Below are 15,055 nucleotides of genomic sequence, written 5' to 3'. Positions count from 1 at the left end.
GGGTCAATGTCCTGCAGATTCTCATTCCAACCTACCTAAACACACTGGTCTGGACGTTTCTCATAGCTGTATCCAAAACTGCTTTCATTTCCACTATAACAGCTGACAGACATTTTGTAGTGGTTTCTAAATAAACAGTGATAGAGAGTAAAAGAAAAATAAATATGGCAGAGGTATATTCACATTTTACAGCAGGTTTTTGCTATAATATTATTTACAGATTTTCACTGTACATTTTTAAATTGTTTTAAATTGATTTAGATTTTAGATAGATTTTAAATAGATTTTATATTTTTATGCCTTGCTTTGTTTTTCTTTTTTTATTAACCAGATATGACAATCACTAATGTTTTTTGATTTTATATATATATATATATATATATATATATATATATATATATATATATATATTTAATAATTTGAAAGGAAATAAATTTGCTAAGCATGCATTTTGTAAATACAAAACTGTGACAAATGAATAGTGACATACAATACATGAACATATAGCAGACGGGTAGGAGTAAAGTGAGCGTCACTGATTTAAGTTCATTCTTTGCTTATACAATGTAAACCGATAAGTAGGGCCAGACAGAATTTGCAATGTGTCTTCTAAATTCAATACAGGCTATAATTGTATATTTTATAGACTTAATGAAGCACCAAATATGTAATATTGTGATAATTACAGTAATTATTTGAAAACAGACGCGCTAAAATAGTCTGACATTGTAAAAATGATTAGTTGACTTTAAAAAAGTGAGTACAGTTAGCATAATGATAAAAATTAAGTCAACTTGCAGTTCCAAGTTACAATGGGTTTGTTTATTTTTGTAAAGCCAACTTGTTGCTTACAAGGCAATTGGTTTACTCGCTTTAAGCAACTAATCACTTTTTATAGTGTATATACTCAAATGGTTTAGTATTGCTTCTAGCATTAGTGTTAACACAAAAAAATGTAAGAACTCTCTTCATAACTCATTAGGTTTGAGTTCTGCTTAATATAATCATTTTATGAGTTACCATAACTCTTTTTCTTTAAGTCAAACTTTTTAAAAAAATTATAAGTCAAACTAACTTATTTCACTTAGTCACTTTTCACTGTTGGGTTTTACAGCGCAGCCAAGCACTATAGAGGCTAGTGAATAAGTGAACGAGTGAGACATTTTATAACACAGCTAGTAACCCTTCAAGTACAAGACACCTGCTTTAGCTCTGCCATTAACCTTTTATTCAGAAGAGTTTTCCATCTATTTCTTTGATTTTGCCAACTAAGTAAGCCAATGAACAGCAAGGCTATAAACAAATTCAAAGATTAACTCAGATTTAAAAAATAATCCACTACTATAGTATACACTACAAGCATATCGCTTTCATCGGTACACACACACTTTGACCCTCTTTCTGGTGTCTGGGTGGAGCTCTGATCAAATGAGTGTCTCAGAGTGTATGTAGGGCAGATGAATCTGGGTAATTTCACAGTCTCAAGGACACGAACAGCTGCCGTCTGTACTGTACATTCCACCTTCTATTCAACCAGATCACCAATCCAAGATTTTATAAAAGATATATATGCACACTAGGGCTGCACAATATATTATTTTAGCATCGATATCGCAATGTGGGCAACTGCAATAGTCACATCGCAGAATCTGCAATGTCGAGTCAGGATTATACACTGTAAAAAATGCTGGGTTCCGCACAATTCCTTCTTGTTGTCCCAATACAAATTGATTAAATTAATTTAATAATTTGTACTAATTAGTTATGTTTATTTGTCTAAATTCAGTCCATATAAATTGCTTGCAACCACTAACCTTAAAAAAAATAAATCAGTAAATCTAATGAATCATATTTTCAGTGTATACGATGAAGACTATACAGTGTTATTTACATTTACATCATTCCCATTTTTGCCTAATACAAAGCTAGACACCCAGAAAAACATCAAATTCTGTTTATTTCATTTATATCTTTGCTCCACTCCATTTATCAATGCTTGTAATTGGTTTATTACATTTTACAAAGATGTGATCCCCTACAAACTCATCCCAATCAATCTAAATTTATGAATTATTTCCTAAAAGAGATGTTCTTTTCATCTGGTGAAATTATACTCGATATCGTATTATGTATGAAAAATAAAATATTGCAATGTCAGTTTTTCCAGTATTATGCAACCATACTGCACATCGCTAAAAAGAAGCAGAAAACTGATCAGAATTTAAAAACATTGATCTTTTTTCATAAATAAATATGGTTCTTTTAATCATTTTACTTACCAAAAAAAAGTGGCAAACATACAATGCTTTCCACAAACATATTAAGCAGGACGATTGTTTTCAATACTGTCCTTCTTCAGCACCAAATCAGAATATCAGAATGATTTCTGGAGAATCATCAAGAAAAACTGGAGTGATTGATGCTAAAACAAAAATTGTATTTTAAAATATAGTGTATAAATATTTCACATTAATCACTTTATTGATGAAAAACGCTTTGTTCAAAAACAAAATACAGTAATTGAAGATATTTTAAATGGTAATGTTGGTAGTTCTATGTATTGTAGGTAGTAAAATGCCATTTACTCACAAGAGGGGCTGCATAATATATCAATCCAGCTTCAACATCGCAATGTGTGTGTCCACAATAGTCACGTCATAGGATTTGCAGTGTTGAGAGATTATAGTTGCTGAGCACAACAATTGAGAATACATGAAATTGGTGGAGTCATTGGAAAGAATTACCATAACAGAGTGAAACTTTCTCATTTGAATGTGTTTTAAAGGCTTTTCAGGAGAGTTTAAAGCATTCAGGCACCAAACATACATTTGTACATTTTAATTTAAATAAATTTTACTGAATTATTAATACAATAAAGACTATACAGTGTTATTTTTACACTTCATTATTCCATTACTGTACCTAATTACTGTTAATGACTCTACGCGAAACCATAAGGCACTGTTTCTTTTACTTTTTTCTTTGCTCTAATGTAATTATTCTTTGGTTGCAATTTGTTTATTTTTTTATTGACATGATTCACACTCTTACAATCTCACCCCAATCCATCTAAATAAAAAAAAGGACCCCTTCAATCGATTTGGTAAAAATTTTACTCATGTTGCAAAATTTACTGCAGTAAAAATCAGATTCTTCCAATATCGTGCAGCCCTACTCCCTCGCTAAAAGAGCAGTTTATTGCAGAAATGTGATTTGAAGTATTTTATGGAGGTCTTTCTACATTGGTTTAAAGCCACATTGGTGATGCTGTTCAGATGATTCTATAGATTTTCTCTCTGGCCTTCATCAGATGCCCCTTGCTTAATTTGTGTATCTTTCTAACTGTACACCAGCACAACACACAGGTTTGTTCTGTAAGACAGAGGCAGGATGTTGTCTCCTCCCTGGCTCATTGTATGATAACATGTGCAGAAAAGGCCATTTCCTCCTGGAGAAACATGGGAAAAACACACACACACTGCTTGCACAAAAATCTCACAATACTTTGTTTGGGTATTCAAATAATTCCAACATATTAAAAAAAAAATTATAAAATGTTTTCGGCTAACAAAATTATAGTGTAAAGTCCAAATTACATTCATGACACTTAATGAGGCGTGCAGAATATACACATAAAATGGTATTTGAAGACCAGACCTGTCGCTTCAGTACATCTGGCAGGGCTATGGATTAGTTTGCCAAACAAAATGTGTAGAGACCTGTTTATTAAGAACAGTGGAGCCCAAAAGCCTGACATCTTGTAAAAACGCTTAAACATTTATTTACAAATGACATTAAGTACCTAACAAAACTACACCATGTCTGATTATACATCAGCAAATGCAACTTTATAATTTCAAATGATTCATCAAATTATAAGCCATGGTTAAAATAACATTTGACAACAAAAACGAATAAAGCAAAAGAATTCCTTACTGAGTGATCTCAGTGTGTGTGTGTGTGTGTGTGTGTGTGTGTGTGTGTGTGTGTGTGTGTGTGTGTGTGTGTGTGTGTGTTTGGCACTAGATGAAACACTGAGATGAGCACAAGCATTTCTGCATGTCATGACAGGTCACTCAACTGCATTTCCTTTAGAAATGGTTCATTTAAAGGTGTAGTTCACGTCCAGAAGACAAATTCTGGGTAACACTAAGTTAAGGTGATGTAGTTATGCAGGCCCTATGCACTTACTATAGTAATTACAATGAATTATGCATAATTATGTGTAACTAACCCTAAACCTAACCCACATTCTAACCTCAACCATATAGTAAGTACATATAAATAATTAATATTACTCAGTAGTTATACGAGCAGTTCCATTGTAATTATGTTGCCTTCAAATAAAATGTAACCAAATTCTGGTCATCAATTCCAAACCTGTATGCGTTTCTTTCTTCTGTTAAACACAAAAGAAGATATTCTGAAGAATGCTGGTGTTAGAAGGATTGTTGGTCACTACTGGCTTCCATATAGGCAAAGAAGACTATGGAAGTTAAGGGTGACCATCAACTAGACCTGCACAATGTATAGTTTGATTATCAATATCGCGATGTGATCATTCACAACAGTCACATCGCAAGTTTATGCAAATTTGAGTCTGGGTTATAATTTACCTGTGTAAGGGTTTTAAAGGCATTCGGACATAAGAAAACTTACTGCAATTAAAAGCAATTCATTTTATTGAATTGTTTTTGAAATGAAGACTCTGCAGTATTATTTTACATTTCATTATTCAATTACTGTATTCCTAAACATATTTAAACTCTTCAGAATACAATAAAACACTGTTTATTTAATTAGCATATTTTCTTTGTTGAATTTATCTGTGCTTGTAGATTGTTTATAACATTTTATGCACTCCCCTACAGAATCTTCCCAATCAATTTAAAGTTATAGATTCTTTACAAACATTTATTCAATTCATCTAGTGAAATTGTATTCATATCGCAGTATTTAATGGCAGAATAAAACAATCGTAAAAATAGTGTCATTTTTCCAATATCGTGCTCCTCTACCATCAACTATCACTTTAAAGCATTTCACACGAAGCACATTTTATCAATTACAGTTTGTGCTTGTCTTGATACTGTCTGTTAATATTTTTTAGTTATTATTGTATGTTGTATTAAATGTATGTTTCACCAGATGGCTTGACTAACTCTATTTGTAATGAATTCATTATTACAGAATTGTTGGGGTGATTTTGTAGAGGAGTGCTATAAATTCAACTATAAATTCAATTTAAAAAGTAATAATAAAATAAGGAAGTCTTAATGGTAGTTGGACATAAATATTGACAATATAAAAAGACACTTCACAGTCTTCACTATGTAAATAGGATGCAATTAATCTTTGTTAAAGCTACAAATATTTTTGTTTGTTTTTTGTGCCTGAATGCTTTAAAGTCACTTGTTTAACAGGAAAACTGATATATTATGCAGATTCAGTCTGGTGGTACAAGTCTAAGGCTTGTTGCTGCAGCAGCCATAGCACAGAAGCAAGACACCTTGATTATTTTGCCGTAATGATAGTATAGTTCCTACCCATAGCAGCCTATCCACTAGTTAAGTTTGATGCTCGCAAATCGGCTTCTGGGTCTAAGCACCATATCAAACTGTATTGGGAGACTCAACAAATGGTAATAATAAATGTTTACAAAGCAATGTAATACTTTTGAAAGTCACGATCGAAATATATATATATATATATATATATATATATATATATATATATATATATATATATATATATATATATATATATATATATATATATATATATATATATATATATCCATGCCTAATATCAGATGGCCAGAAAGTGATTCATTTTTTATAAACTGTTAAAATATTGGGGTCTGAGATGCAGCAATTCTAGAGACTAATGTGTGCAGCATGATCTTATATGAAATTGACTTTAATGTGTGATATGATAATGTGTGAAATATGGTCATAAACGAATATTTTCTCAATTCAAATGAGTAGCGGCTACGGTACGTCACGACTTAACAAGCAGATAAAATAGCAACTTTCATTTTTCATCAATCTTAGCATGTAACTACAGAAGAGTCGAGTTTTAAATAGGAAAATTATATCAACTTTGTTCATTTTTTGAGCGAGATGCTAATGGTCTAATCCAATTCAATGAATTAAGCTAAGCTAAGCTAAAAGTGCTCCCGTCAGACCCAAAGATTGGCTGATTGCATTAAAAAAACTCTCCAGGGGAGTTGTACAAAAAGTGTTCCTTTAAAACGGTCTTAACTGTAATTTCAGAGAAGCAGTCAGCAGGCTTGGGCTTTGAATATTATAAAAATTCACATTAACTGTCACAATGTTTTCTCATCAAACCTGTTTCTGGTGCAATTACAAATGCAAAGAAGTACTGCAAATCATGAATCATAACGGTTCATGCACACGTGCACTTGAACTTTGAAACAATTTCAATATGACTGAAGTCAATACAAAAATAAAACTGAGCTGAGGAAAAAAAGACGCATTACATGTGGTCAAAAAGTGTGAACTTGTGAAAACGCCCTCTAAACTGTATAATGAGTAATTATAATGATCTCAATTTATGAAAGATAATCTAAATGTGTATCAGTGGACAATCAATGTAATAATTCTCCTACAGAACAATGTTTTTCACAACATATACAATATTTAGCATTTTTAGTCCCACAGCATCAGATTTCAAAGGCAAGCTATCAAATCCATTCAGAAGCAGTGCTGTCTGTGACACCCTTTCACAGGCCAAGAAACATGGCATAGGCTGGAACACCCTACAGCGTAACTGTGCCAAAGCCCTTCAGGACACAGATGCCCCCATTAAGTCTCACACACTCACACACACTCACACACTCACACATTTTAGAAATCCTCATTAACTCAATGAGACTGAAGAGCAAGGTTCAATTAATTACATTAGTTAATAAACTGAGTATTATTATGAACAATGATTCTACCAAAAGAAGATAACATTTATTATTCTGTTTTCTTTAATCATAAATTATTACATTTGAAATCTTAATATTTCAAAGATTTAGAACATTTGTTTTTTACTTATTATTATTATTATTATTATTATTATTATTATTATTATTATTATTATTATTATTATTATTATTATGATTATTATTATTATTATTATTGACCTGATCAGGTCACTGCTGGATTTTCACAATGGTTTAAATCACCTTCACAATTTAGGCTAAACACACAAGAGCAAAAAATAAAATCAGAAGCCTTTCCATTTCTCTGCACACAGACAGTGGAAACACAGAATTCTCTTTCACATCTTGCTACTCAACACTGGCAATAACAATATTTTTGAGTGCCATTAAAACAGTTGGTTATGCTTTAAGTGAATGTTTACAGCTGAATAAGTGTATTATTATACTGAATATGTGCATTTTGCCCAAAATTGATGTTGGTCCCATTTTTGCTTTTCCCTGAATACTTTTTTGTAGTTTTAAAACATACATGTGTCCAGCACAGGTGTCAAACTCAGTTCCTGGAAGGCCACAGTTCTGCACAGTTTAGTTCCAACCCTAATTAAACCCACCTGATCAAACTAATTGAGTCCTTCAGGCTTGTTTGAAACCCACAGGTAAGTGTGTTGGAGCAGTGTTGGAACTTAACTGTGCAGAGTGTACAGTGAGGAACCTGCGATTTTATTTTTTATTAAAGAGCCCCTATGGGTTTTTGAAAATGCCCTTGTGTAACACAGCACTAAGTGAATGAAAATATCCAGCTGGGGTTTAAATTTGAAAGTGCACCGTGTTTAAAACTATTGATTCTTTAAAAAAGATTCTCGACTCAAAGTCGAATAAATGAATCATGTTGGGTTCGGATCTTTTGACAGAAAGCATCGACGTTGATATGGTACATCACCAAATAGTCCTGGATCCAGTAAAACGAGAATGCACCTTTCCCTTCAGACACTAGTGGAGCGTGGGGGATCAAGGCTGATCATGACACGAGGATGACAATCAATGTCATATGGAGATTTGGGTGTGGGGAATAAAGGGTTAAAATTCATTTTCACAACAATACCACGTAGCCAACCGTGTGCCATGTTTGTTTTTGTCATTTTTTTTCTTTTAAACAATAACCTACGCTGTAATGTGGGATTTGCCGGCTATTCACTATTAAAGGAAGGAGCAGCAGAGACTTTGACAGGGACTTTTGTCACTTCATATAGACCAGTTTTTTATTCCTCTGGATCATAACTAAAATTGTTGCCTCGTTTTTTTGTAATCCTTGCTTGCAAAATTGTGTGTTGTAACTTGTAATCGCTCTGCACGGCTTGTTATCACTTATCTACTATGGATCAGTGCTTGTATTGTATCTCTCAGGTTAAATCTTTATGGACTACTCACATGTTGTGTTCAAAACTACATTGAAAACGCAATGCATGCTTCTTCCTTTAACAATTTAAATGCGTTTCTGAACTCGCAATCCTCTGCCGTTTGCCTTTGCTATGGCCACCATCAGCTGTTCCTCACATGCGTGGCTTGGTCAATTTTTAAAGTAGTTTACTTAGTATACTTTTTCCACAATGTGGATTAATACTGAATGTGCGTCGTTGTTATTATTTGCGATTAGCATTAAGAGTAGAGTAATATGCTGGTGTTTAATTGCACTGTTTAATGCATTCCTGCATTGGGCTCTCACATACTCTGTGCTACTGCTTAACCATAGTGGGCATTTCTCTCTGTCTCGTGCTGAACCCAGTCAACCAATCACAACAGACTGGGTCATCGGACTAATCAGCGCAGCTTAGCTAACAAAGGAGGTGTTTGGGAACAAATGAATCACTGAACAAATCATATTGGATCATTGGGATAATTAGGTAAAAATAAATGCATATTATAAGACAATGAAAGTGTTTTTTGACCTTGCATGCATATCAGCCTGTTATTGGAGACCCCCAAAACCAAAATATGACCTTTTATAATGCACTATAGGGGCTCTTTAATTCATTTACTTATACTTCAATATATTTATTTATACAAATTTGCATTATGATTTAATCTTAATTCATTGTGCCCCCCTGGTCCTTTACCACTGATTTCAGCTATGATGCAAGTAATTTCTCCCTGATTCGATACAGTAAATGAACAACAATTCACACGACAACAACAATGACAATGGACTTAGGTTTTGCTGGATCAGTGTGTTGCTCCTGACTGCTACCATATTCATTTATATTTGCCAACTGAATATGTTTTGTCTGCTCAGTCAGTTCAGGTCAGCACTAAATGCACTACAAATGATGTCCTGATGTCCTCATTGCAGTGTGAATAACATCTGAAAAAGGAGAATAACCTTAAAGCAACAAATTGCTTTACATTCTCACACTCAAGAATGTTAATGTAACGTTAATATAAACAGCAGAGACCCCGTAGACCCAAATGCATTTCTAATTTCTTCCTTCCCTTGTTTTCAAGTTCAGTCCGTGTTTGGGTTTGTGATGGGTATATGGGTTGTTGCCATGGTGCATTAGCAAACACTCTGGAAGGTGTTGATGTAATGCATATTTAATGCAAAATGTTTATCCAGAGTGGTGTTGCCCAGAGATAAGACGCACTCCTACGCATACCCAGCATTGGGGGTTGAAGTATTTGTGTGTACACGGGTGTGTGGGTGTTATCTTATAATTCTTTTAAGCATGCATTAAACACCTCTGCATCCACCCACCCAAACACTAACAGACAGAAAGTTCGTTTCTGAGATTATACGCCAGAATGCCTTTTCTCTTACACACTTACTACAATCCCATTAGCTGCTGTGACACATAAATTAAACCTTGACTGTCCACAACAAAAGACACGACTCAGGGAGCTTGTCAGAAAAAGGATTCGTGCTTGCATGCCCACATTTATGAAAACGCTATCATGTGGAAGAGGGTTTGTGTTGCGAGTGTGTGTCTGTGTGTAGACCAGCTTGTGTGTTTTTGTGTCTATGTGAATTCCTATTCAAAGACTGGAAAGCAAAAGGTGCTTGTTGCATAATTTTTTTATGTGAGTGAGTGTGTGTGCAAGCTAATGTGCATCGTACTTGCGTGGGTTGACAGCACATAGAAGTAGGAGCCGAGTCAGAGAGAGAAAGAGAGTGTGCTTCATCATGACATCATCATCTTCTCTCATGCAGAGAGTTGAGCACAGGTCACAGGTAATGCATGTGGGTGTTTGAATGTGAAGAGTGTGTGTGTGGAGGATCACACCTAACCTTGCATGCACATGCTGCACTAAAATGCACTGAAACTAATATGAGAATTGATCTGTTTACTTGTGTGACCAAGAGATGCTGTGCAGACCACATGTGTTCAAAATTGAAGTATTTGGTTTAAAATATTCCCTGGCTGTGGGATTTTATAGATTAGACTATACATACAGATTTCACTCCATGGTTCACCTGCTTTTTTATGATGCCTCTAATCTAGAAAATTCCCTATAATTCGGCTATGACACACAATATATAATATATAATATATAAAGCACTGACGTACATACGATAAAGACTAAAGCACAACCTCAAACAACATAAACCCAAAAAAGGGAGAGCTCAAAGACACAAATACATTTAACAACTACACATATAGATTTCACTGTATGGTTCACCTGTTTTTGTCAGTCACTTTCACATTATTTGACAAATTGCTGACATTCTAGTTCACTAAAAGCTGTTCAAAAGTTTGTGGTCTCTTATACATAAATATTTAATAGATTCCATTAACATACAGTAAAGCAGTAATATCTTTTTTTTAGTATTAACGTTAATAGTTCCCTTCTGTTCAATATTTCAAAATTATATTTGTTCCTGTGATGTCAGTTTAATTTTCAGCATCATCATCTTTATTGTCACGAGATCCTCTGAAAATCATCTAATATGCTTATTTAGGAAGTTCATCAGTTTCTTATCAATGTTAAAAACAGTGCTGCAGCTTAATAATTTTGTAGAAACTTTGATGCCTGCTTTTTTGTATTTGTTAAATTTTATAATAATAATATAATATATTTTAAAAAGTGGTGTATATATTTAGGCCAGTTTGTCTAAATTAGTTACAGATAAATAAATAAATAAATAAATAAATAAATAAATATTAGACATTATTAACATGCTGCAAGAAAAATAAGAAATCTTAATTAAATTGTAGGTCCATTTTAAAAACAGACAAATATTAGATTTTTACAGTGTTGTAAATCATTAATGTCTTCAATATAAACTTTACAAAATAGAAAATGAGCATGTCAATTGTCTCACATAATATACTCCCGCATACTACTGTGTATCTAAAACAGGTATTGACCTGTGCACTTTCATTTTCAGCTATGCTGGAATTTTATAAAAACCCTTCTTGAAACGATGCCGCTAATCCAACAATTCCCTTTAATTCGGCTAAAAACTTTATGTTTTTCTGCAATTTGTACTATTTTAATATGTAAGCACTGATGAACTGTATATGATAAAGACTATAACACAACCTCATAACACAACATCATAAACAGAGCATTTCTACCCAAAGAAGAGAGAGCTCAAAGACAAAAATACATTAAACAACTATACAGTTTTATTAGCAATAGAACATACCCAGCACCACCGTTGAAACTGTGAAACATTCTTCCCGTAAGATCGTAAAGAATGCAACAGAATGAGTGTGTTTTTTGGGACAGCATGTCCCAGCTTGAAATGAGTCTGCAGACCAAAAAAAAAATCAAAATCCAGAGCTACTGTGAGGAGAAATCAGCTGTAGCAGTGAAACAGAACACCTGAATGAGTCCAAACAAATACAGTACTTCCACTGAACAGAGCCTATTGAAATGTATCGAATGAAAACACAATGAGGAGCAAACGCAACTGATCTGTCACAGCATGAGCAGCAAAACTTAGCACTTTTGAGTTACTTACTAACACTTCTTATGTTCAAATCAACCAAAATGTCCTGCATTAAAGTACTTCAGAAGAGCTTTTAAGAATGCTAGGAATTTGCCATTTCCACAGTCTGCCCTTTCCTGTTTCCTATTTTAGCTGCTCTCCTGCCTCCTAGCCGAGGGGAGTGTGGAGGAATTCATGGAGAACGGAAGCAGATCCCGCTCTCTGAACATTCCTCACTGTCATCATTGCTAACCGCATGCAGCCGTTCATTATGACGACTACTTGTGACCGAATCTTTTAAGTGAATGAATCGCGCCTCTTTCACAGAAGCTTGAGAGCTAATAGCACCGTGTGACAGCATTACATTGATTGGACCCATAAATACAGGAAGTTTTAACCAGACTCAAGGCTCATAGCTAGACATTTCATTCATAAACTAAATAAACTGACAATTAATGTAAACTCTGCCAAAACTCTGCATTTATATATATCATTATTGTACGCTCCATAGTATGTAAACTCATCTGTTATGATGATCACAGTGAAATGCAGAGCTTGTGTAAACATACCCATATGGACAAAATAAGATGCTTTCTTAACTGCTGCTTTCTCACTGCTATCATTGTTTAATTTGTTATTAGGAAAGTGTGGAGTAAAGATTTGCATGATCACCTAAATGCCACTCTCAGTATTGTGTGGATGGCATGGCATTGAATGATATTGAGTCTCAAATATCAACTGCTGGTTGCGGGTCAATTAACGACCATCAGTGTCACCAACAACACGTTTTCTGAATATTACACATTGCTCCTTTAAGAGGTCAAATAAGTAAACATGCAGGGATGAACTGTTCACAGTAAGATCTACATTATGGAATATACAGTTGCAGTCAGAATTATTAGCCCCTCTGAATTATTAGCCCCGTTTATTTTTTTTTTCCACAATTTCTGTTTACCACAGAAAACATTTTGCAACACATTTCTAAACATAATAGTTTAATAACTCATTTCTAATTACTGATTAATTTTATCTTTGCCATGATGAAATAATATTTTACGAGATATTTTCAAGCCACTTCTATACAGCTTAAAGTGACATTTAAAGGCCTAACTTGGTTAGTTGGGTTAACTAGACAGGTTAGGGTAACTAGGCAAGTTATTCTATAACGATGGTTTGTTCTTTAGACTATCGAAAAAAATATAAAGCTTTTGACCTTAAAAAAATTTTTTATTAAAAACTGCTTTTATTCTAGCCAAAATAAAACAAATAAGACGTTGAAGAAAAAATATGATCAGACACTGTGAAAATTTTCTTGCTCTGTTAAACATAAAAAGAAAAAAAATCAAAGAGGGCTAATAATTCTGATTTACAGTATTTTTTAGGATGAATTATGAATATGGGTTTGTTAACACTGAACATGTTGTGTTTACAAATAATCAAATGGTAAAAATGGCTGTGTCCACTATTGCATACTGTATTTTAAACTTTACTTCACATGTTCTTTGCTGCAATTCGTAAATCCTCTCCCATGGTACCTACTCACTTAAGAACCTTAAAGTTAATTTTTAAAAAGTTTTACCAACTTTTGTCAAAAATTTCGACACTACTTGATTCAGGTACTGTTTTCTTACTACACAGGGTAAAAGGGGGCATAATAATTGGAAGGAGGAATAGTTAAAATATATATTAATTTAAACGTTGACAAAATGGATAAGTGAATAATTCAGTGACTCATTCATTACACAAGAAATACTGCCTCAACTCAGAACATTATTATAGCAACGTATTTCTAATTCCACAATAGAAAGATGGTAAAATTAGATAGTTGATGACTCACCAACTCACTAATGTACTATACAGATTAAACCACTAAATGAATCATTTAGATTTTTTTATTTTTTTTTTTTTTTGCTTAAAACTCGTAACATTTTGAGGTCATGCTCAAGTGTTTCCTCAGAGTGCATCCTCAATGACGTAAGAGCAGCAAGTTAATTATTCACGCCTTGTAGTAAGTAAACAAAAGAACTAATCCCAGTAGACCCTGTGAACATCAGCCTTCATGGTTCCCGTTTCAAAACAAAACCCACAAATGCATTCATTTTCATTTCGTAGGCTGTGCTCTTCTAAACTCCAGAAATGGAAATGAAATCTCCTGTCATGAGTGTAAGGGGATTTCCATAGTACTCATTATGTGCACAAGCTGGTCAAATAGGAAGTCTTGTACGCGGACAGTCCACCGCGACAATAACAACAACGTCCGTCACATCATCAAAGCTCCGTCCAGGGCGTTACAAACGCATCTGGATTCAACTAAAGTTGCCCACAACAGCACTTTCCTGTCAGCAACATACTCTAACATTTTATACACAAGCTGACACAAACGTTTTGTCTGATTCTATTGACTTCGAGCGGTGTAAAGACAATTTTGAAAAGCCCAAACATAGTGGTAAAAATGCGACAAAAAACTAATTATGGGCCACATTCCCGTTTGAAACTATTCTGAGCGCATCTGACAGAGAGCGCGCGCACACACACAGCGTGCTAAATACAAACACAGCATCACTTCACGTTACCTGCTTCAACCGTATCCGTCAGGTCATAATTTGATGCAGTCCGTGGGAATTCCTTCAGTTTTCTTGTACTGAGGTTCAGAAATCCAGAGTTCGCCGCATCCTCCAACGCTCTCTCCAAGCCCCGGTTGAGGGGCAGGTTCGTGCTGGAGCCCAATCCGCTCAGATTCGTCTGTAATGCGGCAGAAGGCAGCTGGGAAAGAGGACGGGGCTCCGGTCCCAGCGTCGCCATATTCGCCCCGTCGGGGAAAAAGCTCGTCGAAAAACTCTGTTATCTGTATATCCCACTGAAAATGCGCTGCTCTCCACAGCAGTAGGTGAGTTTCCTCCTAGTGCGCTTTCTGGCTGTCCATTATGACGCGTCTGCGCAGTTTGTTTATGGACCTGAGCTCGTGCCAATAACGGGTTTACTGGGCTTTACTGCAGCGGCATCTGCTGTACGTTCACTGGAACAGCAAACTGTGGTGCATTAATATGTCATGCAATGATGTTATTGAAGTTAAGTGTATGAAGATCAACGTAAAATATGCGGATATTTTCACTTTCTGGAATTCATTTCATTGTTTTACGCACAGTTCAGTGATATTAAGCACACTATGAATATAT

At 34.5% G+C, this 15,055-nt stretch overlaps 1 protein-coding gene across 4 annotated transcripts in view; it reads right to left on the bottom strand.

The window, feature by feature from the left end:
• The window catches only part of lrch1 (leucine-rich repeats and calponin homology (CH) domain containing 1), an 81,380-nt gene extending 66,576 nt beyond the window's left edge, over positions 1-14,804 (bottom strand). For all 4 annotated transcript variants that reach the window (XM_056465316.1, XM_056465317.1, XM_056465315.1 and 1 more), the window contains exon 1: positions 14,453-14,804. In XM_056465316.1, the coding sequence (XP_056321291.1) occupies positions 14,453-14,681 (229 nt within the window). In that variant the 5' untranslated portion in view covers positions 14,682-14,804. The remainder of the gene's footprint in view (positions 1-14,452) is intronic.
• Between the last annotated feature and the right edge of the window lie 251 nt (positions 14,805-15,055).

The sequence above is a fragment of the Danio aesculapii genome, chromosome 9 (genome assembly GCF_903798145.1).
Source record: "Danio aesculapii chromosome 9, fDanAes4.1, whole genome shotgun sequence".
Taxonomy (NCBI): Eukaryota; Metazoa; Chordata; class Actinopteri; order Cypriniformes; family Danionidae; genus Danio; species Danio aesculapii.
This window is presented reverse-complemented; position numbering and strand designations above follow the sequence as displayed.